Here is a 26,791-nt window from a genome sequence, read left to right on the forward strand (position 1 = left end):
CGTTGCAGCTCTGCACTGTATACTCCTTTCATTGTGAAAACGCCTCGTGGTATTGACAATGAGCGAAATGGTGACAAGCCGTTGTTGTCGAATGACACAATGACAGAGCAGCTGAAGTGGAATTTGAAAATCTCTTTCAGTCACAAGAACCGTTTATCCGGACGACTTGTAAAAGACGAGACAAGTGAAACGATCCGTTTCAATTTTCTCAAATTTTGACTTTCGGTAACGTGTCACGTTTCGATTGTATAGAAAAAATGCGACGACTGTTATAACATGTGCGTACAACACACAACTACTGCACTCTGAGGCAGAGCTGTAATATATTACGCAATGTCAGCCTACGCACTCATTTATCTCCGCCCATGATGCTCCACTTCATACTTATACCTTCGTCTTGTTCTTATTCTTCTTGTTCTTCTTCTTCTTCTTCTTCCGGGGACCGGAGAGTGCAAGGTATGGGAAAAGATTTAAATGACACGACGTAACACGCGAAGCGAGCTACAGGTAGGCTGCAGCTTTTGTAACTGACTAACAAAATTGCTTGTCTGATAAACGCGTCTGACAAGACGTAAATAAAAAGTAAATAAGCACGATGAATAAACCGACCAAAAGCTGCGGGTTCGCACAACGTGCAATGTGTCGTATTCTCAAAATATTTGTTTCAAAGTGTCGGAGGAAGGAGAGTCGTAAAAACGATGAAACAGAAACGACGAGCAATTTACTTTAAAATCAAGTGCAGAATTTTAATTCATCCACACGATTTATTTTTAGTGATTTTTCTCGATTTTCAATAATTTCTCATCGAATTCCAGGCAATTTTACCGAAATTTTTAGGTCAAGCACAATCACTGGAAAAAATCACGACGAATGATTTAAAATTAATGAAAATCACACAATTCAGACTCGGACTAATATCCGCGTATATACATATAATATTTTCAATTACTTCGTTTGGTTCCTCGCGATCCGATTTCAATCAGTCGAACATTTATTCGAATCCATTCCCTTAAAAAACAAAAAAAAAACCCCTAGCCAGCAAATTGTAGCGTTAATATAATCACACCAAAAATTTCACCTGCCGAAAAAAAAATTGTCACTCCAACAAGTCCCAATGTGTTGGATAAAAAATTTGATCTATAACGAAAAACGTTCTTGCTGATGTGAAAATATCGTGACGAAAATTTCCTTGATTTGGCTAAAACTCCCCAACCCAACGCTTATATTCATGAATAACCCTCTCTCGATAAAACTGAAAATGCAATATCGTTTCAGCGATCGAATCCATCGACACGATCGCCTCGCAACGAAACTACTAAACCCATAATCATGCACCGTGTTCGCATTATCCGGTCCCAGAGTCATCGGGGTCCGCACCCCTGGTTTCGACAGGGTGAGGTTACCTGGGCCTGAAAGGGGCCTCAACACCACGCAGGCGCGGATTCCCCGGTCTGCGTCAGTGCCCGTCTATAGATCAGCGGCGTCGCCGCAGTCGGCGTGTTTCTTTATTTTCGTCGGCTATACTACCCGCAGCCCCCGTGGTCCACATGGTCGCGTAGGTTGTACAAGGTGCCTCACGGCATACCTAGATCCGAAAAATCCCTGGGGATCAACGGACCTGCAGCATCAGGATCCTATCCCCTTGCGCGGTCTTACAGTCACGGCGTTGATCCGGTGCGGAGTCGAAACGCCGTGTATAGGCCTGACCCCATTGAAATTCTTCATCCATGGTGCATGGCGGGGTGGCAACGCGTTGCACCTGTCGAAGTTTAACGGTGCACGCAACGTCCCCGAAATCCACCCTCGCAACCGTCCGCTCTCTGTATTATTATACCTGCGTAACGCTGCTGCGCCGACCGCCGAAATAGATCTCGTCTAAAAGCTAGACGACCGACACCTTCCGAGGTGCATCGGCGTGGCTTTGTCGAAAAGCCAACGTCTGATCTCCTCGAAACCGAGGCCTTTCACGCTACCCACCCTCCCCCCCCCCCCCCCCCATCTTCCTCGTCCCTCCATTATACGCCTTACACACCTTCTCACAATGCAGCCTGTTCAACGCTCCATAGAAAACAGACAGACGGACAGACGGACAGTCGGACCGAATCGGGATGGATGTTCATAGACGGGGAGGAAAAGAGATATTGCCGTTATATCGGCTTAGCTTTTATTGTCCGCGTTGGCGTTTGAATTCTCAATTCGGCGTAAGAGCGGCGCCTCACTTTTCCCTTCTTTATTCACGCACTCGGTTGTGCGTTTTCTTTTTTTCTTTTTTTCTTTTTTTCTTTTTCACCTCAATTTACGAACCGATCACCGTTGCGCAATTTCGCGTGTATTACGTACACCGCGGTACGTAGCGTACGTGTAGGTATATATGTATATATATATATGCATTGGCACGGGTGTACGTAGAAAGGCGCCAAACCGGTTGATGTTTGCTCCAAATCCTGCAAAGCCTCATCCGTGTATGCTCGCATGCGGCTGTTAATTCTTTGGCCCTTTGCACCGGACCGTTTTTTGGTACACTTCTAACCTAACCTAACCCAACCTAACCCGACACACACGAGCTTGAAGCGGTTTGGCCTTGACCCATCGACTTCTCGGTGCTACGTATACATGGAAGCTTGCATATCGTATCATGTTACAACACTGAGACAAATTTCATTCGTTACAGTAACTAGAGAAATTCAGTAAAACAGGTATCGTTAAAAAAAAACTGTTTGAATATTGTTGGTATTACGAAAAACGAGGTACGCCCGACCATTTTGCGCTATCGTCGATCCTTTTTTGGTTATTGCAGCGCAAAATCGGTTTGCGAGGTTTACTCTACTTTTTTAGTTAAACAAGGCTTTGACGTCAATTTATCGTTGCACGAGCATTAAATTTTTGCAACAGTTACGATGAAATATAGCAACAGCGATCGTAATGAGAAAGAATAGTAACGGATACTAGACTTTCCGGTAACGGCTAGAAAACTAATTTTCATTTTCGACCTAGAACTATATTTTTCGATTGCGGTAAAAAATGAAAATAGTCGAGGACTGAGCGGTAACAGGAACTAAAAATTTCTCCCATTGAATGAATATTGTACAACCTATCGCATCCTTGTAAATGGATCCTCAAACTTTTCGACAAAATTAAATCACTCGCCGATTTCCATCCCAAGTCCTTCACGAAAAACTTTTTTTTATCTGTAGATATTGTTTGTAATATTGTAAAAATTTTATAGATAAGTGTAGTTTAAAAATTGAATGAACAATTCCGTATTCACGGTGCCTCTTCGTCTGAGAAATATTCATTTTAGAGCACACGTGTAAGCTGTAATCAGAATTTCAATTCGTAAAACCGAATTCACCGATTTTTCATTTCAGCAGGCATTTGTACTCGAATTAATAAAATATCTGCCTATATTTTACAAGTCTAACAATAAGATTAGGGTACAATGATCTAGTAATTCAAACACGGTAATTTTTTAAATCTCGGTGCACCTTGTACCATAAGTAATTGATAAAAAAACCTTTTTTCCTCTCTGTTTTTACCAAACCCTTATCGAGTATTATATAACTTGGATATTCATTGGTCGAATGAACGTAATTTATAAATTGATATCTTCCGCCAATTTCCGCGACATTATCAGAGCGGTAGAGAAAATACACGTTTATACATTCGCGTCGTGATATTTTTATTTACATTATACGTAGATATACGTGTACGGAAAAGTTGATGGTGAACCGTGCATCTGACATGACGGAGGAGGATTTTCATACACAGACTGCGTGTTCACGTGTCGGGCATTTTACGCGCAGGTTGAACTTTAGGGATATACTTTATACGGAAATAGTGCTTACGTGTATAGGTGAAAGATATAACATGTTTTATATAACCCCATACGAAAGTTCCGGACACGGTTGTAATAATTACCCGCTAATAGTTGCCTCCAGTGAAACTATAATATAATGACAAAGGTATGCGAGATATTGCATACATCCATCATGCGCATATATCCAGTGTATTGTATACGTGTGTACGAATAAGCGTGATCGTAGACTTTGGAATCTGTCTGTATGTTACACTCATATATTCTTTACAAGTATATAATTTTCGGTCTTGTGTGGATAGCGTTATAACGACGCGTCGTTTCAACTGCACGACCTCAAACAAATTGTATTATACATGATTATAATATCGAAAGACAGTACGGTAAATAAATTATCAAACTCGTATACCGTTTACGATTGTATATTACAATTATTTCAGAGGTACATCGTATTGATATACGTTAAGAGAAAGAAGGAAGACGTATGTATGTTGTGCAAAAAAAAAATAAGAAGAATACGAAGAAGAAATCGCAAGGTAAAAAATTGTTAAAAAAACGTAACAGTGTGAAATATGTTATCTTAGCCCCTGGGTGTAAAACTTTAATATTATACGTTATAAACGCATGATTATAAATCAATTTATGTAGATTTGCAAACGCAAGGAATAAGGCAGATGTTACGCAACAATGATAGTATAATATTATACTACGAAGAGCCGACGCAGCTGAAATTATAATAATTATACATCAACAGTATCAATGGTAGAATACGCGGATAAGAATTTCAAAGACAGAATTTTTCAGAAAAACGCGCGCCTAACGGATGATATCGTTAGAACGTAATTACGTTGATGCACGTACACAATACACAACTATTTATACCGTTGAAAGTAAAAAATTTTTCCCATTTTTAATGGTGGGAATATAATCCGAGTATACATGTCACCGCATGTATAAAGAAAGCAAAGTAATTCGAGGTTAAAAAGCTGAACTTTTGTAATATCCGCAATTCCCTTACAACGTAACGCGCATGCGCTAAACTTCGAGAGCAGTTGTTTTGTCAGGGCGACCAACCGTCATAAATTAAGATGCCAGCGAATATCGTACAAATTTTTGAGGTTACGTTCATGACGGTTGGCTGCTCTTGCCAAAATTTGCTCTCGAATTTCAACGCATGCGCTTTACATTTTAACAGACGACGAACCATTCGGCCGGTAGATAATCACTCCGTATATTCTGCATATGGGGCATTCCACAGCGACTCAATAAACGGTTGACCACAACATTTTTTAATTTCACCAAGGATTTTTCCTACGTTAGTACGGCCCCTGAAACGATTCCATAAAAATTTTCAAACCTTTGTAATCGCTCTTGTTTACCTTATGATTTTTTAAACCCATCGGAAAAACACGCAAATTCATTTTTATGGAACAAGAAAAAAAAAATATTTGGTTTCCAAAATAAAGTATTTTCACGCAAGGTTCACAGTGAGACCTCGTTGATATCTATTTTTTTTTTTTTAATCATTTTTTCTACTTTTTTAATGGTTTCCTCTATATTCATACCTGTTCAAAATCTACTATAAAATTTTTAAACAAATCGTGAGTGTGTTTTAGAAAACTGGAGAAACAGTTTAAAAAATCAATAATGAAATCAGAGACGCTATGTGCATTGTAATAGATTTTTAACAGGTATAAAAATAGAAAAAAATAATGAGATCTGACTTTGAATCTTGCATGAAAATGCTTAATTTCGGAAACTACAAATTTTCGTTCTTGTTTCGTAACAATCAATTTTGGTATTTATAAAATGGATTTAAAAATTTATAGGCTTAAGACGAGTGACTAAAAAAATTTGAACATCCTTGGTAAAATAAAAAAATGTCACGATCAACCGTTTGGTGAGTCGGCGTGGAATGCCCCGTACATAATAGAAATAGAATATGAAATATCTTGAGCGTATGTAATCGTACGGAAAAATGGCGGTGGTTCTCTGTAATCGCATATCAGTTGGTATATCTCCAGATCTGCAAGCACGAATCCCGTGTTCCGCGATGCGTGAAGCGCCCGATTAGGTACCTATAGGTACATACCTACAACAATTTTCCCGTCCGTCCGGAATATTACACGTATAATACACGGGCTCTTGCATCGCACGCTCGAGTTATTAGAGTTATTAATCGGCGTTAATTACGATCCTCATGGAGGTACAGGCGCATATTCTATGGACGCTGCGAGGCGTCGTCGTGCGGCTTGCGGGAGCTCGGCGACACCTAAACGGGCCCATTCGACTCGCCGTGGAGAACGGCGCAGAGTTGGGACCAATCCGATTTCGCATAAATCATAACCAACCTCGCCCAGCTCCACCCTGATGCAGAGTGCAGAGACACGAAGCCTGCACGCTATAACGAATCCAGCAACGACGGTCAGAAGTGTAAATTATCCACGGCTGCTTACGAGCTTGACACTTCTGCCGAGGAATCGAATTTTAATAAATAATTGATACGTGAATATTGTATGGAAAATAACGGTGCAAGAAGGGACGGAAATTGGAATGTTAATCTTGCGTGTCTTTACACCGAGAGAAATTTTTAGTTCCGGTTACCGCTCGGTCCTTAACTATTTTCATTTTTTACCAGAATCGAAAAATATAGTTCCAAGTAGAAAATGAAAATTAGTTTTATAGCTGTTACCGGAAAGTCTGGTATCCGTTACTCTATTCTTTCTCATTACGATCACTGTTGCTAGATTTTCTTGTAACTGTTGCGAAAATTTAACGCTCGTGCAACGATAAATTGACGTCAAAGCCTTGTTTAACTAAAAAAGGTAGAGTAAACCGAAGAAACTGATTTTGCGTTGCAATTACCAAAAAAAGGATCGACGATAGCGCAAAATGTTTACGCGTACCTCGTTTTTCGTAATTCCAACAACATTCAAACAGTTTTTTTAACGAGACCTGTTTTACTGAATTTTCCTAGTTACTGTAACAAATGAAATTTTCCCCAGTAACATAAGGAAAATATGTTTTTCTCCTTAAATTTTTGGTTTCGACAGAAAAAAAATTGTGTTCAGGGTTAACGTTCTAAACCCAAAGAAAAAAGAAAAAGATATGACTCGAATTACTTTTCACACAGAACAAATATTTTTCACATTTTGTCACAAAATCCAGTTTATCGCAATTATCCGAAAGATTCTGTTAATTGCAAAATGATTTCATAACGATTTCCCTGAATGCATGAAGAAAAAATCATGTCACACGATTACTCGAAATGGATTTATTGGTAATGGTTCTGATAAAAATTTGAAAAAACTTGAATGAAATCTAAATCCGCACTATATGGTTCATTAATTGAAACATATTTCATCATATTACACATTATAAACAAACATTCGCTTCCCGAAAAGAACGATACTGAAATGAATAACTATTATTCGGACCATCCAGCATGATTGTTTCGTGTTTAAATCATTCATTTTCAAAGACCGCCCGCCTCCATTCTGTCCGTTCGTTTTCACCCCAGAAATAATAACTGCTCGTTGTTTAGACGTTGTTTAGGACGCTGCGAGTGCCAATTGAAAGATGCCAAAGTTCCGCTGCACAACTCAAACAACCGTGCATGCAACGATCGGTACGCTTAGTATTGCCACAGGCGATTCCCGACTATTCTATCGTTACGTAGACAGGCACATTTATTGCCGGATAGGCCGACTAATCACGACGAACCTGCAGATCAACGACGCCTTCCGCCTTCCAACTCGTCGCGTGAACATTCGCCAAACCGAATTCGTTATATCCGATGCTTTGTCGCACCCATAATCGATACTTTGCATTGATTTCATGTGAATTTGTCAAATTTATATACTTTTGATACAATTTTCACAGCTTATCTACCTTCGAATTTGAATTAGAAGATGAATAAGGGAATTCGAAAAATGGTAGAAGAAAAGAAAAAAATTCAATGTACCTTGTTGTTTTATATATACGCACAGTTTTTGCTTTGACGAGTCAACCATACTGTAGAATTGCTAGGAATAATTATTGCACGTTATATTTATACAGTCAGTCTGCAGGTATACAATAAATTGGTTAACGGAACAATAAACTTTGTGAGTCGATCATTACAAAGTGCCACAATTATCGCCATATTTTTTTTTTTTGTTTTTTTTTTTTGCCTGCGTATATAACGTAAACGGTCAAATTTAGTTGAGAATGGAACGGTAAGATAATAATATTACATACGCCGCTTCACAGGTGTGTGTGTGTGTGTGTGTATAGGTATAATATTCATGTGTGCAATAGTATATGTAAGAATGTAACAGATTATTGGGTGATTGGGATTTGGCATCAGAGGTAAGTTCGACTTAATTACGGTTTATAAATCTAAGCCGTTGTCGAATTTAATTTTTCCGTTTCGTCTGTATTTTTATTTCGCATTATTATCAATACGACTCTTTTCCGTTTCTGTATCGAGAAGAAGTTCCGCTCAATAATCGCGACGATTTATTCTAATGCGGGTATTAAATTACAGGTGCACCGATGGAGAAATGTCGGGAAAATAATTGTGTGGAAAGTAAGAGTATCGGTGAGAGTAGAGAAAATAAAAAAATATCCCAACGTTTCGCACGAATTCCGGAAAGAATATTTTTTAAAACCTCAGAAGAAACAATGCTCAAAGGAGAAACGAAGAAGCGGCGTCGCATGCGCAGCAAAAACGATTGCGTGGTTATTTTTGCCTTGATATGGCGAGCGGCAATTTATTATTCATAATCCAGCAGCAGCTTGAAATCCGCGGTATATCCGAGTACTTAGGAATGTTTATGCCGAAAGGAATGGCGAGGATATATAAATATACGCCTCGGACGATCAGGGAGGGAAAACGGCACTGTCGCATTTATTTCACGGCGGAGGATCGCGAAAGCTGCGCTCGTTCGCAGGACTTCGAGAAAGATAAAAAAAAAAAAAAAAAGGATCGACGAGATAAGCCGGAGTTCGGATTGACCGGGGACAGCGTTGTGGTCATCGCTGGGATATTTTTAGGATCTTAAAGGATACTTCGACGGGATTCACCGCGATTTGAATAAAACAAAAGAAACCGAAAAAAGTATGCATGTGTGTAGTATGATAAAAAGCAAAAGATACAAGTTGCGAAAATGAGAAGAAAAGAAAAATCCTGATCGGGTCCGGTGAAAAAGCGAGTAACATAAAACCTGAATATTAAGGACGACCTTCGAGAATTTGCATAAAAAGAATTGTTTGTACGGCTGTAAAACTGTAAATATGACGAATTGAAATAATCCAAAAATGAAAACAGGATTAACAACCAGATATAGAAGGCAATGAATCATACAAGCTTGATTACCTAAAATGAACAAATATTTTTTCAGCAACAAATTTCAACCATGTTGTCAATTTTTTTACTCAATTTTCACGACAAATGACTGCGAGGTTTCAATAATTTCACTCGATATCGTGCGATTTCAAATCATATCAATTTCGAAGATATTCGACGATTTCGAACAACTAATTCCATCTTGACTTTTCGTGATGTTCAAGTGATTCGAACGATTTCCGATTGAATTGTAAATGATTTGGGTTTCGAACGATTTCGTTAAATTTTCAGGGGATTTCGTAAGGTACACAAACAGCCCATCGAGTGAAATATAAAATAAATCTTCAAAATTACAGATTCTTCAGATCACAAGTACAGTCAAGTTTAATTAGCGTACGAACGAATGCGAATAACGATTACGAGGAATAAATTATTCGACGCAAGTGGCTTCTCGTATTTGAAATATCGGCTCGTTACGACGTCGAATCGGTTCTGCGTCGGAAAAGAAAAAAAAAAAAAAAAATCGAAATCAAACTACGACGCAAGTTAGATAACAGATCTTCGAGCCGGTCTGAGAGCTCGGTTAACTCGGAGTTCTCACACGAATCGCAAGGTCCGAGACCGCGTCGCAGCTTAAGGGCGGACCTGTCGCCCCGTCGGTGTTTCGATGTTTCGTTAGGCCCGGCAGTGACCGGTCGAAACGGGTCCGATGCGCGACAACAATGAGGACGATAATGATAATGAGACAGGGAGGGAGGTAGCAGCCGGACCGAGTGACCGACAGATCCGGTTTGGCCAGTTTCCGGATTCCGGGGTCATCCGGAGGAGACCGGCGGTTCGAGCGGTCAACCCTTCCGCAGCCCCTCGCAGGCCGCGAGATCCGGTTTTTCCCCGTCGTCGTTTGAAACGAAAAAGGACGAGCCGCGCTGTCCGGAGGTCCGAGAGGTCCGAAACGGCCTCGTGTGAACCTCGCGACTTCCAGACGCTTTTCGCATTTCCTCTGCCTCCCGCAGGGGATGATCGGACGTCCCACCGCCGGCCGTTGTCCAGGCGTTTTCCACCCCTTCGACGGCATTGTGCGTCTCGGAAACGCGCGTATCCTCTCGCAGGCGGTGGGAACGAAAACCTGATCGGGGGAATCCCCGGACGGTTCCGATCCTAATTGTGTGCGTTCGCGACGTCCGTAACTCGTGAGCACGGCAGCAACTGGTCACTCGGAAAGACGGTTTTTCTACGACGTTGACGGTGGTTTTATGTTTATACATGAGGACGGGGTGCGTGCGACGTCAGTGACGAAACGTCTTCGACGCCGTATCCTCGTGAGTCGCGTTGTCAAGCACCGTGTCTGTGGGCATAATTTCATTGTATGATCCAGGATTTATAACGTCCAGTTTCACCTTGGTAAGGCAGCGCGTTACGGGATAGGGGTGCGAAAAAACCGGAATTCAAAATCGTTGGCCAACGGATATTGCGCATTTTTTTTTTCATTCATCTTCTTTCTTTTCTTACGTGAAGCTTTATATATATAATGGACAGCCTTGGTATAACGGTCGTCTTGACGTGGAAAAAATTTGCGTACAAAGTACGTGTACGTGTACAATAAAACCCCTCGGCAATCGTAAAACGAAACTTTTTGCATTGTGTAATCATTTCTACATCGCAATAGACTGATTTATCTCTGTTACATGCGCGTTACCGACACGTGGGGATTTGGAAATTTTTTGAAATCGATCGCAATCGAGACTCGAAGAGAAACTTCGGGTACGAGTATTATTCCTACGTCATTAAACACAAATATAACCTGCCGAGATGTTCCTGCATCGCCTACGCGGCGATAGTTTCGGCGTTGAGTAATCCGGGAAATTAAACGACGGGACAGAAGAGCTTCCGTTCTACCGCCAGGAAGTAAATACCCGTATCAGTTATACATAGGTATACTATTTAATAAATATATTCTACAATACGACTGGTTTTTATAACCGTAAACAAACGTTTTTTTTTTTCTTTCTTTTACCACTATATGTACATGTATACGCGCAGTTTGTTATAAACCTAGATTATAACGTTTTACACACCAGGTGTCGTTATACAAACGAATGAAATGCAAACGGTGTTAATTATCTTATTATACGTAGATGCGAGATTGAAAATAACGATGTTTGCTCGACCCGTAATAATATTATTCTGTACTTATAAAAGGCATTGATCTCTCGGCAATCATATACGCTGAGAAAAATTTCATTTTGTTACGGTAACTAGAAAAATTCAGTAAAACAGGTATCGTTAAAAAAAAAGCTGTTTGAGTATCGTTGGAATTACGAAAAACGAGGTACGCCTAACCATTTTGCGCTATCGTCGATCCTTTTTTGGTTATTGCAACGCAAAATCGGTTTTGTTCGGTTTATTCTACTTTTTTAGTTAAACAAGGCTTTAACGTCAATTTATCGTTGCAAAATCGTTAAATTTTCGCAACAGTTGCAAGAAAATATAGCAACAGCGATCGTGATGAGAAAGAATAGTACCTGATACTAGACTTTATAGTAACAGCTAGAAAACTAATTTTCATTTTCTACCTAGAACTATATTTTTCGATTCTGGCGAAAAATGAAAATAGTTAAGGACTGAGCGGTGACCTGAAGATGCGTCGAATCTGAACACCCGTCTCAAATACGACACTTTACGCGGTTGCATCGCTCGCACAGATTTACTTACCCACCTTAATTTTATATTCACTCACCGTGTGTGCCACGCTTAATGTTAGCTGTTCACCGTATGTGGGCGAGACCTGTGCCATCAACGTTATCCCACGCACTTGCAGGCTTTATACACCCTCTCTCTCTCTCTCCCTCTCTCTCTCTCTCGCTCTCTAGTATTCAGTTGACAGGATGTTAAGGTGTGCGCTCACTTCAGCTCACTCGAGTCTTTCATCTTCCTCTCTTTGTCGCTGTTTCTTCTATGCAGACGTGCACACTTCTCTTGGTTCACGTTGGACATGTGTTACGCGTAACAGGCATACGCACGACACAAAACGGAACATAGCACGTTGTTCAAAATGTTGTAACGATCTCGTGCCAGAACTTTCGAAGTTCACGTAGATCCATGAAATATTGGTGGGATAATACTGAGATTAATCAGCGTAATATCGTCATGTATAACTTTGTACCATTGTCTGTACATTGGTCGATATCGCAAATTAAATATCGTTTGAATATGATGAGATTAATTATTTTTATGCTACCGGTATGTTTGCAAATTTATGCGGCTGTGTAGATCGTTTTCGTTTAAAATACGAAATCGTAAAAAATGCTGAAAATTGTTTTTTTTTATTATGGTCACTGTCCGATGGTTTGGTTCAATGATATCGGAGATCCGGAAGGCGATCGGTCTACCATCATACAAATTTACTACCGGTCACATTTATCAGTACCTTGGAATTTATGTGAATACGACTTTATTGTGTATAGTTGCGTATAATTGTATTGTACAAACATGCGTGAGTGAAATATTTCAGCCCTTGACTGCAGGCGTGCAGAAAATCGAGTTTTTTTTCTGTCGCAGGCTTACATTGAATTTTCACAAAGTTTAACGAATTTTTCACCGAGCTCAAATCCTTTTCAAATTTTCGCAATCACCCTATATTTCAGATAAGACTACCGACAATGATTCTTGAACAAACGGTACGAATAACGAATCATACAAGTACGAATAAATAAATTGAGAGGATCAGTTTCGACGTCGTGAGAGTTACGGCATCGCAAATTAAACATGGGTGTGTAAATTTTACCAAGTTATCTTCGGTAAAAAATTTTTCTCTTCATCTTATTTCCAGTATACGTTAACCCCTCGAGAATGGATAACAAGATGCTTTCCTGGTTTTGAAGAATGTTCAGGAACGTGCGATTTCGGGAACGCTCAGAATGTCGTTTTTAGGTGCCAGAACGCATATCATGATGACGTAAGTCCAAAACACAATTAGAAAAGACAGTCGGTCTAGGATAGTGGAGAGCTGTTGCCACCCGGTTGACCTCCCGGAGTTGACGTTGTGCGAGATAAACTTCGCGTCCGTCGATCCGACATTGACCTCCTCTGCTCCGAGTGCCCCGGAGGCTTTAGGTCTCAAAGCGGTCAGCAGGATCAACTGGCCGGTCCTGCTTGTCAGGATCGCGGATGTCGTCGAATCCAACCAGGCAGGCGTGGCGATCGATGTTTCTCCAAGCTGGCGCAGGAAGACGGTCAGAAAAAGGGCGAAGCTCGCGATGATCATCGAGCTTTGATGGAAGTAGACTGAAAATTGTCGGCGCTATAGTTCCGTCCGTTATTGAGATACGTTCAACTTAAGGACGCACCGGTTACACATTCTGAACGAAAAGTGAGTATCAACGATAACATCGAATACTTTGTGATAGGATAAGAATCGGAACAAAATCAACAATAATAATGACGGCAAGGAAATTTAATGCTCAAAATTTAGCAATCAATTGTTTAAAACAAAACATTGTTTAACAAATTTTGAGGGAATGTTTTTCTGTTTTTTTTTTGTTTTTTTTGCGATGCGAAATGAATTTCTTGATTTTTGAAAGAATTCTTTCAGCATTTTCAAATTTCCGTTTTCGAAAATTTATAAAGACTGTATTTACGAAACTATTCGTTCAATGTTCCGGAATCTTCTTAATTGCAATGTACAACGTTTTTGCGAAGACGTAGCCAAAATTCACGATTTTCCGCCATTTTTCGAAATTGAAAATTTTTGAAAACGCAAGTTTCAAAATAATGAGAAAATTCTTTAAAAATTCATGCGTATTTAGAAAAATCAACGAATTCATTTGACACGACAACAAAAAAAACTTGCTCAACAATGTTTTGTCTGAACAAGTTATTGATCGCTTTTCGGCATTATTGTTGTTGAAAAACAATTTTTCTTATCGTCTTTATTGTAGTCAATTTTTTCCCGATTTTCCTCTTATCTTAAAGCATTCAATATTGATATGAGAATGTATAGCCAATCCATCCTTAACCGAAAATATACGTAAATTGATTCGATGCTTACGTATCGAGGGCGTGCTCGAACCGTTGAAAGGCACTTGCTCACTCACGTCCCAGATGCAGATTAAATGGCAGATCAGGTTGAGGACTGCCGCTATCAATCGTTCCGGGGAGTTTGGATGCAACCAGAGTACCGTTAAGGTCACTATGATTAGTACTAGAATGAAATTACACACGTGTTACGTAAGATAGATGCATCGTTTGTGGCCATCTTTGTAAGAGTCTGTGAGTATTTATTAATTTGACTTTTGTTATTCGAAAATCAGTGTTTACGTGGATGAAATTGAACACTTCCGTACCACTTGTGACAGAGATTACTCAGAATGAATGTAGCCACAACTGGTAGATACTAACGTCACCCAAACCGGTACGGTTATTCTATTTGGACCGCATATTTACACGACGATAATTCCATTCGTACTTACGAACTGCCGGTGTGATTATAGTCGTCTGCATCATGGTCGAGTGTCGTTCAATGATCAAACTATAGCTTATCGTTGGAAATGTGAAATTGACTTCCGGAAATCCGTCGATTCTCGTAATAGAGGTGATCGACAGCAATCTCCACTCAGAGTTGGGTACGAATTGAAATAATTCTACCGCTGGGTGGGAGAACATCTGTCGAGAATCGGTATTTTCTTTTTGTGTTCTCTTCAATACAAACAATAGGACGAGATTGTGCCAACGCTGTGCATGCAAGAAATGTACATACCGTCGGATCCCAGATGCGATAAGATATTTCCTCTCCTTTGTACGTCCAGGAACCGAGAAGAATTGTACAATTGTGCCTGTCGAACGGCCAGTCCCGGTAGTCCGAAACGCAACTTGTCAAATATTGGACCATCGGGACACATACTACTAGACCCATGTAATGTACCAAGCAGTTTGTTGTCTGCATTCCGTCGGCGCCAAGCTCGACGCTATGCAATTATAAATAAAAGGGTTTAGCAAAGGTAATCGAAGTTCGCCGAGTCATTTACAGGATACTGTTATACAGGCGCATGTTTTACCGATCGAGGAAAAATTATGTGGAATTAGAACTTACGAGTTGTAAATCGATATTGGCGGCACCCAAATTTCATCACTGGTGACTTGGACGAATGTCATATCTTTATAATCCTTCGTCGTCCAATTGAGATGTTCGTCCCTCCATTCCTAGAAAAAAAAACATTATTAATTGACATTTTACCGTAATTTTTTTTTTTTTTAATTTTGTCCGTAAAACAGCTTTTGTTAAATTGAACTAGATGTAAAATTTACGGACACCGACAAGAGCCGCGATAACAGCGAAATTAAGGATTATTTCCAAATAAAAAGCAAATTCTTTGTTTTCCACATTCTGGAAAATGTTCCGTCACTCACCAATGACATCCAAGCGTGAAACCTGAGGGTATTTTCACGATCGTACTGCAACGGCAAAGATTATTTAACGTGAGTATTGTGAGCGAGATTCGTTAACGGTGGTGAAAATTAATAATCATGCGTAATTTGAAACGCCATTAAATACGACTTACGAAGTCGATGGATTGCGGAAAGAGGGTGAGGTGCACCTTGGTGATCGAGCTGTCATTGACGATCGGACGAACGGTTTTGTCATAATTGCATAACAAATGCCTTCGTAGACGCGAAGCGGCCGAGATTCCTGGCGCCTCGCTGTTACAGTCGCCGTTTGCCTCAACTGGCAGGGAATCCAGACGAAAGAAAAAGGCGTTTGAAATACTCTAACGGACCAGGGAAAATGTTTGTCAACGCGGGTAACTCACCCCAGAATTTCGACGTAGAAACGACGAGGAAGACGAATCCAAGGACGGGCAACGGCGAATTCATGGCGGAAGAAACGCGCGGAGCTCAACTGCGAGAATAGTTTAATAAACTGATTCTGAAATACGAGAGAAACGGTAACACGCGGACGCCCATGAAATACGAAACTTATATACGCCCCCAGGGCTGGCTGCGACGAGCTTATCTATCGCCGATTTGATTCCGTGAGACTGGATACGCGGATATATCCAGATCTGGAAATGCTTTGCCGATAGAGATTCATCGTTGTAACATCACAGTCGTCGCGGTAATGTGACGTGAATTATAGAAGATACGAATAAATTTATATCACGAACGTGTCACGCAATATGCTCGTTATAATTTTGGAACTTGGTATTTACCACGTCGACAAGACTTACGTTACACGTGAAGGTGATCCGAAGCTTAGGCTACGTTTAGACTTTTTTTAAAACAAGACGGAAGTACGGGAAATGTGTGAGAAATAAATTATCTCGAAACAGCATGTAGCTGTGGTTTGGATTAATCGTATTATTGAAATAAATTGACCGATAACTTGTAAAGTCGCGGCTTGATTCCGTGATAAATTAATAAAAGGGTATCGAGGTTCTGCTTTATTGATTCAGGTCAAATATTTATTATCCATTATTATAACGTGATTCCCAAAAGTAGACATGCAAAAAGGCATCCGTCTAACTTTCTTATATATACAGAACTAAATGAAGAAATTTTTCATAGGTTTGTTGTTTGTAATTATACTAATTCTACTCAAAGACGTAGTTACTAGAGTGGAAAGTTTTTCAGGCGAGGGAGAGCATCGGGGACCCCGTTAATGTCGTCCTTGGGTACGAGGACAAGTATCATGATTATATACGCTAAAAGCACGAAGGCAAACGCCAGTCGATTCAGTAAGGTGGCTAGATATCGCCATGCGTCAGAGCTTTTGGAATCAAATTTAACCGAGGATCCATTCGAGGTCTCCGATCCGACACCGTTTTCCTCTGTTTCGAGTGGTGCGGCAGCTTCCGGGTTCAAACTTGTCATCGGGAAGGACCAGCCGATTTTGGTCATTGTAGAAAATATGGATACCACCCAATCAGGGGCGGTTATCGAGAATTCCTTCAACTGACGCAAGGCGACCGTCATCACAAGGGCGAAACTGGCGATAACCATGGAACTGTGATGGAATACCACTGAAAATCATTCGTAATCAATTGTTATTCGGTTGGTGGAAAGGCGGGTGTAGTTCCAAGTTCAAAGAAAGCAACGTTTCGTAAACGTGATAAACTACTGTACGTAAAGAGGAATGTGCTTTTTGTTTCTTTGTATAAGCAGTCGACCGCATCAACTTCGTAATGTTTCTCTTCGATGCCATTTCTTTTAGGCATGGATTACCCAGGTACACGGACAGATTAATGATTTTCTGCTTACATATCAAGGGTGTCGTCAAACCGTTGCTAGGCACTTTCCAATTCACGTCCATAACGCAGATCAAATGACAGATCAAGTTGAGGATAGCCAGTACCAACCGTTCAATGGCATCTGGATCTAACCAGAGCACAGTCAGTGTCATGATGATCAGCACTAGAATTAAAATTTCGAGTCATGTCCAGATCTGTGCGTCCTCATAGACCGTTTAGGGTGTTATATACTCACGAACTGCAGGGGCAAGGATTGTGGTCTGCATAAAGGTTGAGTGTCGTTCAATTATTACGCTGTACACTATCGTTGGAAACGTGTAATTGAACTTTGGAAACCCGTCCACTCTGGAAGAACTGTCAATGGACAGCATCTTCCACTCGTTGTTAGGTATGAAATCATAGAATGTTGATTCCGTCAAGTTGAAGGTCTGAAAAGGCAGAAATCGTGATGTAAAAAATACTAATTTCACAAAAACCTTGCATCTGGTACTTCGAAAAGGTGGTTCTAGATCGAACTAACAAATACGAATACTTATCGCCTCCCATAGACTTGCGAAATTGTTACATGCTTCAGTGCGGACATACCTGAATAATTATGGAAGATGTACGATAGTGTTACCTGATCCAGATCTTGAATGATCCGGATGTCCTTCTCTTTGTAGATCCAAGAACCAACAAACATTGTACAATTATGCCTGTCAAACGGCCAGTATCGGTAGTCCGAAGCGCAATGTGAGACGAACTTCACCAACGCTCGACAGACCATATGCCCAAATAAATTGAGAATACACCTAGTTTTTGGTATTATGTTCTCTCTGTTATAGCCATCGTCTGCACTGTATGAAAATAAGGTAGTTGTAGGCTTACAACGAAAATAGAATTTGAATTCATCTTGGTTTGTATATTAATCGTTCGAAATCAGTCTTACGAATTGTAGAGACTTATCGGCGGCTTCCAAATTTCATCGCTAGAAACCTTCAGTGCAGTCACGTCACTGGCATAAGGTTTCGAATACCATGCCAGATTTTCATCCCACCAATACTGAAAGATATTCTTTCTTATTTTTACTTATTCTCGCCATTAGCAAATTTAAATTTCCTATCGGTTCCAAAAATCCCGCATGAAGAATAAGCGCTTCAAAAACATACCAATTCCAACCAAGCCTGCAGCGTGAAGGTATTTGTGCTGTCATCCTGAAACGTAACAAATATGATAAAAACATTAAACTTCTACAATCACTAAATATACAAGCGTATAATTTCCAACACTTTTATACGCATATATATCTATAAATATGATGTCTTACAAAATCGATGTATCTTGGATGTAAACTGATTATCACCAGCGATTTCAATCCATCCATGTATATCGGACGAACTACGGGATCGTAATTGCAGAACAAGTCTTGTCGGAGGCGCAAAGTGACCTGGGCATTGTCCACTTTGTTATCACAGTCCAAAGCTGCGTCAACTGTCAGGGGTTTTAGGCAAAAGAGAAACACGTTCGGAATGAATTGGAAACACAAAAGAAATATCTATCATAAAAAATACCTAATCTTGTTGACGGTGAGCAAATATTCAATGATCGAAACTCACCGGAGAACTTTGTGGTGGAAATCGCAAAGAGGGTGAGCCCCAAGACTAGCAGTTTTGTATGCATGGCAGACCAGCGTGCTCAGGCAACTCGAGACTGAACCACTACGATAGTTTAATTCACAGAACCATGCGCAGTCGTCAAAATGGTGTTGCAGACGGTGCGGTGAAATCGGACACTGGCAAACGCCCCCAAGGACGAACACCGATTGATCTTATCGACTGCTGTTTTGATTCATTGGAACCAGAGACGCGGGATTATGCGTTAATGTGTGAACAACATGTGCAGTGCTTTACCAATAACTTTCATTGCACACATCTATGTGTGTTAAACTCCATTTAATGGCCTCAAAATTGTTCGTTTATCGGTACATGCAATCTTTAGTCAATATCAACGAGAATAACGTTGTACTTACACTTCATCGGTAACGCCAAACAGCGCTTATGTCTATGAATCTGAAGCTGGGACACCATATTACAGGTCTTTTCACAAACAACGACACGTTGATGAAAAACAAGAAATAATCATTTCCAAGTGACACAGTGGTTTCCATTAATATGTAGAACAGATCTTGACCTCAAGTTTTTATGTAGAGATTCTTGGACATGTAGGTCATTTGAGATAAAAGAAAAACATTAAATGGATTATTTTTCAACGTTTCCATTGATCACCTCGCACAAGCTAAATCTAACTCTTGACGTTCTGCGAGAGTTCTCTCAAGATACGTAAGGTGATACGACGTTGGTAAATTGTACAGAAACAGCTGTTACATGTCTATGTATTTTTTTTTTTTAATTACATTCTGTGATCGATGGTCTGTAGAATCTTCTGACATAAATACATCACGATTACCTTCAAAAACATTCCCAGTCTCGACGTATTGCATTGGCAAGCATCAATTCGTCCGGTATAGAAACATTTCTTCCAATACGAGGATTAAAATCATGCTTGTTGGTCTCAGACTTTAGGTGGTGAATGTTTTATACACTTCTCATTAGATTTTTAAAATCACCTATCGTCGGCTCAGAGTCACGGCAATTTCAGCAATGCGTGAGCAAAAATTTGAAAATCTTGAATATTTTATCATCCATAACATCTAATTAAAGAAATTATCAAATGGTATATTTTTTTTTCGATACCCAAATTATGTCGATTGAAAATTATTCGGATCAAGTTTATTGTCGCGAAAATTTAAACCTGTTTGACTCGCTGCTATCTTATTATAAAAAACAAGGTACTTCGCTAAGGCATGAAATAAAGTGAAGGTACATCGGGTACCTCGAAAACGTCGTTCCTAGGTATGAGAACAGTTATCATAATGAGATATGTAAGTAAGACAGTGGCAAAAGCCAGTCGGTCTAATAGAACGGCTAAATGCCGCCAAACTTTATTGCCGGTCTCAATTTTAATCGAAGAATCATTCGAGGTCGCCAATCCAATATTATCTTCGCCTGCTCTGACAGTGGCAACAGCTTTCGGGTCCAAAGTTGTCAGTACGATCAATTGGCCAGCCCTGCTCGCCAGGATTGAAGCAATAGCCAATGTCAACCAATCAGGAGGGGAAACCGACGTTTTCTTCATTTGGCGCAGAAGCATCGTGAGGAGTAGAGCAACGCTGGCAATAACTATGGAACCCTGATGAAATACCACTGAAAATTGTCAGTATTACATTGTTAACTGTTCCGTCGGAAAGGTATATTCGTAACGTGAACTACAACGAAAGGGATAATTATACGATTCGTATCTAAACGTTGTGTCGGTAAGAATTCAAGACAACAGACCGTGTAACGTAGTCAGGACGACTATGTGTTTTTCGGTAACGGGAAGTGCCATAAAAATGTAGCCATTACCGTAACTGCTTCTATTTTTAAAATTTAGTACGACGAAATGTATGTACAGTCGACCCGGTTGAAAACACAGTGTCAATGCAATGTTCCAGCGTTGTTTTTCTCAGTCTATGATGTACCAATGATGTTACGATTTGTGTGTAAAGCTTACATATGGAGGGTGTCGTCGAACCGTTGAATGGGACCTGCTCGTTCAAGTTCATGACACAGATTAAGTTGCAAATCAAGTTGAGGACTGACACTACCGATCGCTCAACGGAAATTGGGTCCAGCCAGAGCACCGTTAACGTCAGGATGACCAACACTGTGGGAATTAGAGACATTGCAGCGTTGGATGTTACGAGAACGCGTGCGAGTTTCGATCCATCGTCATTTGCGATAAAATTTAAATATATAACGGTAATAAATTATAATAACTCACGAATTACAGGAGCGAAAATGGCGGTTCCCATGGAGGCTGAGTTCCGTTCAATAACGACGGTGTATATGATCGTTGGAAATGTGTACCCCTCAGCGATTCCATCCTCTCTCTGAGTGTACTGAAACGACAGCATCTTCCACTGGGCGTTGGGTGTGAAATCGAACATGCCTATAGCCGGAAAGTTTTGCTTTTCCAACAGAAGAAAATGAGGAAGAGATTCATAATCAGTATGTACGTAAGTCAAAACTGAAGAAAACAATCACGAGCACTCAACGATTACGGATATGCAATTATGTTACCTTGTGATCAATAGCCAAGTACTTTATTTCCTCCTCTTTGTAAGTCCACGAAGCAAGAACAATTGTACAGTTGTGCCTGTCGAAGGGCCAGTTCCGGTAATCCGTGACGCAATTAGAAACGTACTTCAAATCTGCTACACAACCTGTGTACCCATATTTACTCAGAAAACAGTCAGTTTTCGGTATTCCATTGGGGCTCCTGCTCCCTCCCGCACTGCAGAAGTACGTAAAGCGAAAGGTTTAAATAGAGATTGCAATCGAAATTTAAACCAATTCATATCAACTTTGCGAGATGAGTCTTACGAGTTGTAATGAGCTATTGGTGGGACCCAAATTTCGTCGCTCGTAACGCGAAGTAGGCGTGGGTTGTTACCGCGCCACATCAGATTTGGGCTTGGCCATGACTAAAACAGTTAGATTGGTATTGTTCTTTTTCCTATCTGTGGCAAAATTTAGACACCATTTTAACACATGGACTAATTATTATCACCCAGTCGTCATGCACGTATCGACACTTACCATTCCCAACCAAGCGTGAAATATCATAGTATTTGAATCTTCGTCCTGCAAGAATAGGGATTATACGTGTATCAGTTGGGACGGCCGGACTGTATCAAACCACAAAGATCTACTCATGAATTAACTTGATGACTTTAGGGACTATATCTTACGAAATTGATGAATTTTGGGAACAGAGAGAGAATGACTCTGGTTCTGTCATCATAAAATCTGGCACGAACAGTGCGATCGTAGTTGCAGAACAAATTTTTCCTAAGTCGCGAAGTGGCCGAAACACCCTGCGTACTATTGTTACAGTAGTCTGGGGCTGCGTCAGCTGTCACAAATTACGGGTTCGACGAAGTAAATGTTTATGTTTCACCATAAAAACACACGGTTTGTAACGTAACGATACGTCGTTTGGAACTCACCGGAGAATTTCGTGGTGTAAACGGCGAGAAGGGCGAGCACCAAGATCAGAAATTTCAGCTCCATGACAGAGGAGACCGCGGAAGTTACGCGAAGCAGAATAGTGACATCAGATGAATGAACAAAGCGACACACAAGCCTCGAATGGTCGAACACAGACGCCTTTGTAATTTGACGCAAACAAACGCCCCCAAAAGTTGCTTACGATAAGCTCATCGAATGCTTTATAATTTGAGTTGGTGAAACTGGATATGCAACATTCACCCATGTGCAGATGCATCAACGGTCACTATCATTGTAATCTACATCATTTTTGCGGCAATATGCTTTTGTTGCATCACAGATGCTCTTAAAATCTTGTCACGACAATAAGATGTAGGTAATGTAAATTTTCACCGTATCATCATGAACTCGCTGAACCGCAATTCAAAAATCCGTTATGCGGTTGAAGCCCGAAGTTTGTTGTTAACAAAAAAGTTGTCTGACGTGTCATCGAAAACACCAAAAATCGACTATTTTGACTACTGGTACAGTAGTTTGGGATTGTCGCTGATCTGCACAAAGGGATCGAGCCAGGTTTGCTTTTGACACCTTTTCGCCACCAGAGGGCACCAAAGGCGAGTAATCTTTTAATTTAAAAATAAATATTTACAAATCTACGTACCTGTCTCGTTTCATTTTATTTACTGTATGAATAGTATTCCGCGAACGTGTTGTAGAGGTCTTTACTTACGATCGGCACTCTGAATTATGCACATCAAAATTTCAATGAATAAGTTAGGCGTGATACAAGTTTCGTGTACTTTTTTATTTAAAAACATTACATACGATTCTTGTCAAGCAAAATGCCTTGCTGGGTTAGTTCCAAGAATTTTTTATGACTGTACAGGAAAATCAGGGGCATCGGTATTGATGTCATTCCTCGGTGTGAGAACCCATATCATAACGACGTAGGTGATAAAAGCACCGGCAAACGCCAACCGGTCTATAAAAGTGATCAGGCGTTGCCAGGCGTTGGAGCTTCCGGGATCATTTTCAGCTTGCGGACCATCCGCGTCAACCAATCCGACGTCATCGTTTTCTGTTTCAACCGTCGCAGAGTCCGATGGATTCGAATTCTTCGTCTCAGCCAACCGAGCAGCCCTGCTTTTAAAAATTATCGATTCCGTCGATGCCAACAACGCTGAAGCGGTGCCCGATATTTCCAACATCTGACGCAGCACGACCGTCAGAAAAAGGGTCACGCTTGCGATGATCATCGAATTTTGATGGAATACCACTGAAATTAATTTGTATTAGAACCGCTGTCGTGTCCGCCGCAGCATATTTATTCGGAATCGCAAGGAACCTTGTTGTTTTTCACTAAATTTCAATAAACTCGGGAAATTTAAAAAAAAATATGAAAATTATACAGTTATACTTATTTTCAGCGTGCGAGTAGACGCGGTAATAAATTGTAGCTTACATATCGAGGGCAAAGATGAACCGTTGAAGGGCACTTTCTCACTCAGGTTTAACATACACAATAAATGACAGATCAAGTTGAGAGCTGCCAATAACAATCGTTCGACGGACGTTGGATCTAACCAGAGTACCGCCAAGGTCAGGATGATTAAGACTGGAATGGAATTGGGCTTTATTTCGTGATTGAAGATGAAATATTTCTAACCAGAACCGCGCGCGATTTATACTCACGAACTGCAGGGGCGAGGATGGTGGTCTGCATGTAGGCTGAGTATCGTTCGATGATGACATTGTACACGACCGAAGGAATCGTTATATCATGAGATATGCGTTTCGTCATATTTTCGATAATACCAAAGGACACAAGTTTCCACTCGGGGTTCGGTGTGAAATCTAAAGTCATCAGTCCGCCAAAAACTGTCTGCCAAAAGTGGAATGAAAATATTTATTAACCTAATTTACTACACCAACTAACCTAATTTTACGTCGAGAATGAACGCATTGAGAATTTTCCCGGCAATTCTGAAATTGCATTATCAACTTGTTACCCGTATGAACTGAACTTTTTATAGGTATTCAGCGATTTTGAATTATGAAATGACCGAATTAAAGAATTAAAAACGTGTCGATCTTATACCTTTTTGTCTTTGACGTGATACTTTATTTCATCATGGCTTTCAAACCACGAACCAAGTATAATTGAACAGTTGTGTTTGTCGAAGGGCCAATGCCGATAGTCCGCGACACAGTGCGACACGTAATTCATCTCTACTACACAGTGGAAATCTCCACTGGATAACAGCACACAATCCGTTGGTGGTATTTCCATGTGCTCGTAACCAACTTCCGCCCTGTGTTGAAAAACGACGGATGAAGAATTAACCGTACGTTAATACATACTCGTTGAGTTAGAGCTAAGTCTGATTATTACTCGTCAACCTACGAGGAGTACATAGTTAAGGGTGGCATCCAAATTTCATCGCTGTCAATGTGAAGTCTGTCGATGCCTCGCTTTCCACTTGTCCAACTTAAATTGCCGTCAGACCAACTCTGAAAGATTATGAACAGAACTTGACGTACTTTTTATGTTGATTTTAGGTATTAAATTCTCGTTAGACTTTAACAACTTACCAGTCTTATCCAAGTATGAAATATTAGAATATTTTTACGATCCACCTGGAATATATAACAAACTGTGTGATATAATCGCGATGTGTAACGACGACTGCACTCAAACTTTTAGTTATTTCGTATAAAGTAGTTGACCGCAGGGAAAGCTCACGAAATCAATGTGTTTTGGAGTCAAAGCAATCGACACCACCGTAGTTCCGTTGGTTGAAACTCCGGCAGGACGAATAAACGGATCGTAATTACGCAGCAGACATCTTTTCAATTGCATAGTAGCCGGTTCGCCCTTTCTAACACTGTTACAGTCCGAAGAGGCGTCGACTGAGATGCGTGGATTCCGGATGAAGTCGAAAGGTGTTCGAAATAAAGACGACGTCGTCATAGATAACATCATAAACAAATTATTCAGATATCAGAAAGCATAATCGTATAATTATCGCTTGTGGAACTCACCCGAAATTTTTGCCGTGTGTACGGCGAAAATAACGATCCACAAAAACAGCCGTTTCGTCAACATGACGGGAAAATCTTCGACGGTAACACGGAGTCGTATAATTAAGAGTGATCGGAACCAGAGGAAATCATGAAATGGTTTACACACGTGGCCGCCCATGAAATGCGAACCTAACGAACGCCCCCCGACGCGTGTCGATGCATTATCAGAGTTGATTTGATTTAACAGTAGAGTTCTTCGATATCAAGGTCTTTGCAAAACGTTACGTCAAATATTGTCCGCTACATTGATTATAGAAACGCACATTTCTGCAGAGTCAACGAAAATATTCAATTTGCTGATAATGTGGATTGTCTTTACACTATGGTTTTCGCAAACAGGTTCTTTAAGATCATAGGGAAAATACTGGGGGTCGATTATTACCTTTGAACTGCAGTGGTTCGCTAAAATTAGGCATATATGGTGAATCGAAGAAATATGAATTTTAAAATTGTAATTAAAACTGCAGTATCTCAATCGTCTTTATACTGCAGTATAGAAAATATTCTTTTTTATAACACCGTTGATTCATTCGCTTATTGTTAAGAAATGTCGTTTATTTTATAGAATTTTTGCATATGATATAAATTTATCAACGATCTCTATTCAGACCTCGTCATAACTTTAGTACGATTTTGCAGTATTACTTGAACGATCTTGTCTCAAATTATTAACAATCACGCGAATGACGGGTCGACGAATAAAGATTCTATTTTTGTAATTTATGCACGCCGCAAAATGATCGAATATCAAATAACTACGTGATAAGATGGAATATTTCATTTCAAGATTTAGCTACGGTGAAAAAATTTTCAAAGCCTCAATCTGACCACAAATTTTCCATCAGTCTCATCATCTCATCGTCAGATGCACGAACAAATGGTAAAAAGTTTCAGGCTCCAGAAATACACTCAACCTCACATGCGGAAGACGCAACTTACTCCAAGAAACGCTCCAACCTGAAGGCAACAGGCAATCGTTTATCGTTCGCGATCGGGGATGAAGGTCACGTATAGTTAGGTAAAGAGCATGGCTTGTAACGCGTCTCTGCGAAGAACCGGAGGGACCAAAAGAGCGGGGCTCGTCGTCTGGAATCGATCCTCGCGTAAAGAAATTTATCCGCGGTAGGAAAGGTGACGTTGGCGACAAGCGTGTGTGAGTGCAACGCGCGTTGCATTCGGCGACGACGCCGCTGCAGCGAAATACGCGATCGGCTTGGACGGGCGGAAGGCG

At 40.4% G+C, this 26,791-nt stretch overlaps 4 protein-coding genes across 6 annotated transcripts; all 4 read right to left on the reverse strand.

The window, feature by feature from the left end:
• Positions 1-12,447: 12,447 nt before the first annotated feature.
• Positions 12,448-16,172, reverse strand: LOC107217067 (neuronal acetylcholine receptor subunit beta-3). 2 transcript variants are annotated; one of them, XM_015654434.2, is made up of 8 exons: positions 15,950-16,172; positions 15,701-15,864; positions 15,549-15,593; positions 15,232-15,341; positions 14,899-15,106; positions 14,612-14,804; positions 14,191-14,343; positions 12,448-13,427 (listed from the first exon to the last, which is right to left on the reverse strand). In XM_015654434.2, the coding sequence occupies exons 1-8, from the start codon at positions 16,011-16,013 to the stop codon at positions 13,030-13,032; spliced, it is 1,335 nt and encodes a 444-aa protein (XP_015509920.2). In that variant the 5' UTR covers positions 16,014-16,172; the 3' UTR covers positions 12,448-13,029. The 2 variants fall into 2 exon arrangements, with proteins under 2 accessions (XP_015509920.2, XP_046587997.1); XM_046732041.1 differs by lacking the exon at positions 15,549-15,593.
• Positions 16,173-16,578: 406 nt separating this feature from the next.
• Positions 16,579-19,073, reverse strand: LOC107217071 (neuronal acetylcholine receptor subunit alpha-7). The gene is made up of 8 exons (XM_015654438.2): positions 18,982-19,073; positions 18,693-18,856; positions 18,535-18,579; positions 18,315-18,427; positions 18,006-18,222; positions 17,622-17,814; positions 17,397-17,549; positions 16,579-17,158 (listed from the first exon to the last, which is right to left on the reverse strand). Exons 1-8 carry the CDS (start codon positions 19,043-19,045, stop codon positions 16,749-16,751), a joined length of 1,359 nt encoding a protein of 452 aa, XP_015509924.1. The 5' UTR covers positions 19,046-19,073; the 3' UTR covers positions 16,579-16,748.
• A 266-nt stretch (positions 19,074-19,339) lies between these two features.
• On the reverse strand, positions 19,340-22,621 carry LOC107217074 (neuronal acetylcholine receptor subunit alpha-2). 2 transcript variants are annotated; one of them, XM_015654442.2, is made up of 8 exons: positions 22,476-22,621; positions 22,218-22,381; positions 22,066-22,110; positions 21,850-21,950; positions 21,547-21,760; positions 21,248-21,434; positions 20,978-21,130; positions 19,340-20,628 (listed from the first exon to the last, which is right to left on the reverse strand). In XM_015654442.2, the coding sequence occupies exons 1-8, from the start codon at positions 22,537-22,539 to the stop codon at positions 20,222-20,224; spliced, it is 1,335 nt and encodes a 444-aa protein (XP_015509928.2). In that variant the 5' UTR covers positions 22,540-22,621; the 3' UTR covers positions 19,340-20,221. The 2 variants fall into 2 exon arrangements, with proteins under 2 accessions (XP_015509928.2, XP_046588009.1); XM_046732053.1 differs by lacking the exon at positions 22,218-22,381 and having other exon boundaries at positions 19,342-20,628; positions 22,476-22,561.
• Positions 22,622-23,273: 652 nt separating this feature from the next.
• On the reverse strand, positions 23,274-25,686 carry LOC107217075 (neuronal acetylcholine receptor subunit beta-4). Its single transcript, XM_015654443.2, has 8 exons — positions 25,519-25,686; positions 25,220-25,386; positions 25,069-25,113; positions 24,881-24,987; positions 24,575-24,788; positions 24,169-24,358; positions 23,939-24,091; positions 23,274-23,752 (listed from the first exon to the last, which is right to left on the reverse strand). The coding sequence occupies exons 1-8, from the start codon at positions 25,676-25,678 to the stop codon at positions 23,349-23,351; spliced, it is 1,440 nt and encodes a 479-aa protein (XP_015509929.2). The 5' UTR covers positions 25,679-25,686; the 3' UTR covers positions 23,274-23,348.
• Positions 25,687-26,791: the final 1,105 nt, after the last annotated feature.

The sequence above is a fragment of the Neodiprion lecontei genome, chromosome 1 (genome assembly GCF_021901455.1).
Source record: "Neodiprion lecontei isolate iyNeoLeco1 chromosome 1, iyNeoLeco1.1, whole genome shotgun sequence".
Taxonomy (NCBI): domain Eukaryota; kingdom Metazoa; phylum Arthropoda; class Insecta; order Hymenoptera; family Diprionidae; genus Neodiprion; species Neodiprion lecontei.